Consider the following 4,878-nt stretch of genomic DNA (forward strand, 5'->3'; position numbering starts at 1 on the left):
GGGCTGTGCAAGGAGCCGCGTGGGGACGGCGTTGTCCCCTTGGCCAACACTTGGTGGAGGCTCTTCCCCAGAATGGCCTTCCTGCGTTTCACGTCCCCGTTGGCATGACGGAGCTCCCCCTTCTTCTGGTCGTAAGTGTCCAGGACCATCTTCTTCAGCTGGGTGCCCGTTTTGGGCTTGGGGGCCAGCTTGTTGCAGTGCGTCTCCCTCCTCCCGGGGGAGAGAGCAGAAGCTTCGGCGTTGCTCCAGCCGGCATGTTTGAGCTCACCGGTGCTCTCACTCCTCCCCGGGCATGAGGTCCGGGCTTTTTTCTTTTTCCCATCTCCCTCCATGTTCTCCCGGGAGCCAGAGCTGCTCCGGTGGCTCAAAGACTTGTGCTCTTTCCTCCTCCTGGGATGAAGCTTGCTGGTGGCTTTGCTCGGCTCCACGTGGCCATGTCTCACACCATCGCCGGCTGCTGCCTCACCTCTGGGCTGGTGGCCAGTGGATTTGCTTGTGTTGCTGCCTTGGTCCTTAGCGTTCACGCTACTGTCCTTAGCCTCAGGCATGGCTTTCTCCCTCCCCAAGATGGGTTGCTGACCCTCGTCAGCACTGCTGCCAGGGTTACTGGTAGCGACCTCACTGCCAGGCTGGCTACCCGTGGTCTTCTTCTGCGGGCCTGAATCTTTGGCAGCCCGGTTCAACGTGGGCAATTCTGTCTTGTCCTTCAGGGGCAGGGGGTGATGGGCAGCTTCTGGAGACGTGGCCTTAGATGTACCCTCCCAAGAAGAGGCGTCGCTGGCACTGGGGTTGCCCCACCTGTGGGTCTCCTTGGCTGGTGGAGCCTCTGCCTGTGGTGAAGGAAGCTCCAAGACCTTCCTGGAAAGCTGGAGAAATGGGATCCCATCCACAGTGCCGGTGGCTGCACTGGGATTTTCCAGGACGTCTGCTATATATTTGTCTTTGTTGCCCATGCCTGTTCTTTTGAGGGCATCAGCATAGCCACGTTTCTCGATCAGGTGTGGAGAGGAGAGTTTTTGGTCCATGGCCTGGTTACAAGCCGACCCAGCAAGGTCAATGGTAAACTCAGGTGAGTCCAAGAAAGCAAGTGGTTTCCCATCAAACTCCCCTTTCTCCAGCTCCTCCATAGACAGGGCAGCAATATGGCCGAGCTCCGGGCTGCTTGCCGCAGCCCGTGGTAAACTTGGGGAGAGGCAGGGTGGTGGAGGCAGGGTGTCAAACTGCGATTTCTCCATCTCCACTAGCAGGTCGGAGAAGTCACCCACCAGGTCTTCTGCTTTCATGGAGGGGTCGGGTGCCCCCAGGTCACCAGGTGCTGTAGGCAAGGAGTCAGTGGGAGCTTGCAGGCTGGGGCTTGCAGCCTCTACCAGCTGAAGGTCACTAGTGTGGTCCAAATGGACTGGTGAGCTGCCATGGTGAGCAACCTTCCTCTTCTTGCTCGGTGGCATGGCCTCTCGGAGAGAGTTGTACTCCTTCACCTTCTCCCTGCCCTCCCTGGAGGCAACGCCGGGCCTCAGGACCCCTCTGAATTTGAACGTCTTGTTGCTTCCTGCCAGGTGCTTCTCCATGTGCCGGTCGTACTGCTCTTTCTTGGAGAAAGTGTAGTTGCACATGCTGCAGATGAAGGACTTCTTGATAACGTGCATGACGTCTGCGCAGAGCTCACAGGCGTACAGGGTGGTGTGCTTGATCTCCTGCTCCTCCACTATGCCATGCTCTTGGCTGAGGTGGTTTCGAAGCTCTTTGGTCTCCTGGTAGAACATGGGACACTTGTGGCACAGGTAAATCTTCTGTAAACTGTGCACCACTAAGTGCCGCTGGAGTTTGAAGGGTTTGGGAAACTGCTTGCCACAGTGATGACAGTCCCTGGAAGGATCCTTGCAGTCTGGGTGCATGGGGACATATTTTGGGGTGCCTTCGCTTTTTGCCATGTGCTCTGGAGACGAACTGGCGGATGCTTTAGAGGAGCTGGGTGTAGATGGCTTCACCTTGCCGTTACTTTCCAAGGGGTCTTTCATGGCCTTGGTCTCCTGCTCATGGGGCAGCTCCTTGGGGCTCTTGCTCTCTCTGCTAACTGTGTGCTTGCTGCTGGGGTCAGCATGGTGGGAGGACCTGCTGGGCTTCCGATACATGATGGTGTTGAGGAAGTGGGTGACAGCGGCGTTGTCCTCACCGAAGCAAGCTGGCAGACCCATCACAGACTTCTGCGCTTGCCCCTTGCGAGCGAACTGGGTGGCATGCTCCCGGAGATGCTCGTTGTACATCCAGACGTCGGAGATCTCCTTCAGGCACATCCCGCAAGACCACAAACCCGCTTTGTTTTTGGCGTGCTTCTCCTTCAGGTGGTCCCTTAGCTGCTCCCGGGAGCTGAATTTGCGCTGGACACACATGTAGCAGGTAGGTGGCGGGGAAGGGTTATGGGAGAGCTTGTGGAAGTCCAGCTCCCCTAACGTCAGGAACCACTGGAAGCAGACTTTGCATTTGTACTGCTTGTCTTTGGTCTTGATGGTTATCTCGCTGCGGTTTTTCCCCACTTTCCCATCTTCCAGTTTACTTCTGTGCTTGCTGTTCTGGCCCAGCTTCGGCCTGAAACTCACAACGTTGTCCTCGCTGTGGCCAGGGAGATCTTCACAAGGGCTGAAGAAGCGCATGTCTCTCATTTTCAGCTTTGCATTCAGCACCTCGATGTCGATGGTATGAAATTTGGGAGAGTCTGAATCTTCGCTAGCTTTGCCATTGTAGGGCTCCTCTGCCAGGTCGGGAGGCTCGGAGCTTGCTTCTCTGAGAGAGTGATCATCCTCAAGGTCCATCAGAGGCTCAAAGATGTCCTCAGCAGACAGGCTTTCTCCCTCCTTCTCCAGATTCCCCCAGATGTTCAAGCTGGGGACGTTGTCCATTTGGCTGTTTTGGCACAAGAAGTTTAGCATGTTGTCTTCCAGGTCAATGTCCTCCTTCTCTTGGTCGGTCTTCTCATGGTCCAACCTTGGTGCAATGCTTTCAGATCCGCTGGGAGCAGCATCTTCGCTCTTCCCCTTGCTGCCATGACACATGTTCAGCATTAAGGCATCATCAACAGAGATGGTTTCGTACTCGCAAGGGTCCTCCCTAGTGACACAGAAAGAGCTGGTTTTGCTGAGGTCAGAAGCTAATCGGTTCGTGAAGAGGTCGATGGCACCCACTGGCTGGAGGTTTACCTCGGTGATGGGCTTGGGTTTCTTGCTGCGCTTCCCATACACCCGTGTGCACTTTCTCCGGACAAACTGGTCGTCCCGGGGGAACAGCTGAGAGAATGTGGAGTCGTCGTCAAACAAGCTCTGGAGGTCCGACACGGCTGCGCTCTCCATGCAATGCTCTCTGCTTGGTGGCAAGTCTGCCTTCGCCCAGTGCTTTGGCTCTGCAGGAGGAGGGCTGGTCCCTGGTGTGGTCTGCAGAGCATCTTGCCTGGGAACCTTTTGGGTGGTTTCCGAATCACACGTCTCCAGCAGCAACAGACCCCTTTTGTCAGGAGCCATGGGACCTTGTGGGGCAACCCTTTGGTTCTCAGTGCTGCTGCCTGCCGCAGGACTGTCCCCTGTCTCAGCATCTATCTCCTCTGTGCCATCAGCGCCAGGATGCTGCTCTTTGCCTACCTTGCCCAATCCCTTCTCCACTTGCTTCACAAACTCACTAACCCATTTTTTGTGACCCTGCGTGTCTTCCACTCCCTCGGGATCTTCCACCTCCCCAGAACAGGTGGTTGTGTCTTTCACTGACTTCGGGCTGACCATCTCCTTTGAAGATGCCATCCTGTCGCCCAGGTCCTCTGCAAGCTCAGCTGCGCAAGGGGACTGTTCAGCTTTTTGAGAGTGCCGGGTTGAGTTGGACCTATTCTGCTCCTCTGTGGAGATGCAACCACCTGGCTCATGCAAGCCCTCCATGATCCTGGGCAGACTGGAGCTGAGGACCGCAGGGGGAGGACCTATGTTCTTCTCCAGCTCACACGGACGATTGGGCTCATTTCTGCTGGGAAATGCTTTTGCTTTCCTTCGTCTCACTTTCCTGTTTAGCTTCTTTTCAGAATTGCCATTCACCTCTCCAGGATCTTTGCTTTGGCTCCTTCTGCCCTTTTCTCCCTTCCTGGATTGCCGTCCCGAGTCCAGCCTCCCAGCCACCTCCTCACCTGCTCCCCTCGTCTCCAAGCATGGTCCCTTTGCCTTCATCTCCCTCTGCAGAACACCCGTGTGGTGCAGCTCCTGGGACATCTCGAAGGAGATCACGCTGAGGTCCCTGAGCACTCTGCTTACCACTTCTTGCATCTGTGTGCTGGGCTCTTTCTCCAGGTCTGGGCATATTTTCTCGGGGACCTGTTCAATGTTGCTGGTCAGCATCTGTGAACCGCAGGTTTTGTCTTTGACCAAAGTCTTCAGACTCCTCCTGGACATCTTTTGGGCTGCTTTTGATGTTTTGTCTGCAGGAAGAGAAGTGGACCTAGGAGTCTTGCTGGACTGTGGTACGCCACTGCTCTTCACCTGGTGCTTGACAGCTTTGTGCCTGGTCAGGCCAGGCTTGGATCGGAAAGTGGCTGAACAAATGTCGCAGGTCACCGGCAGCCCGTTCAGCTTCTTTTCTTTGCGAAGTTCATTTTGGGAAGGGTTTGGAGAAATGTTAGATGTGTTATCCTCTCCTTGTCCCATACTGCTTAACACACAACACCCAGGTTCTCCAGTCCCATGGCTTCTGGGTGTCTCCCCTTTTAAACTCTTCCCTTCACAATCCGTGGTTTTGGAAAGACCAAGTCTCACCTCTGCTGCCTCTGAAAACTCATGGCTGTTTAATTTAGCAGGACCAAGACCTCCAATCCTTGTAAGACCTCTGCTGACAGCAGCTGGCACCTGCTGA

At 55.4% G+C, this 4,878-nt stretch overlaps 1 protein-coding gene across 1 annotated transcript in view; it reads right to left on the bottom strand.

Annotated features, from left to right (window-relative positions):
- Nucleotides 1–16: 16 nt before the first annotated feature.
- ZNF469 (zinc finger protein 469) overlaps nt 17–4,878 on the bottom strand; it is a gene marked incomplete at its 3' end in the record, with an annotated part of 13,035 nt that continues 8,173 nt past the window's right edge. The window contains 2 exon segments of the mRNA XM_010143828.1: nt 17–412; nt 452–4,874. Coding sequence (XP_010142130.1) covers nt 17–412; nt 452–4,874 — 4,819 coding nt within the window.

This window comes from Buceros rhinoceros, unplaced genomic scaffold (genome assembly GCF_000710305.1).
Source record: "Buceros rhinoceros silvestris isolate BGI_N320 unplaced genomic scaffold, ASM71030v1 scaffold27239, whole genome shotgun sequence".
Lineage (NCBI taxonomy): Eukaryota > Metazoa > Chordata > Aves > Bucerotiformes > Bucerotidae > Buceros > Buceros rhinoceros.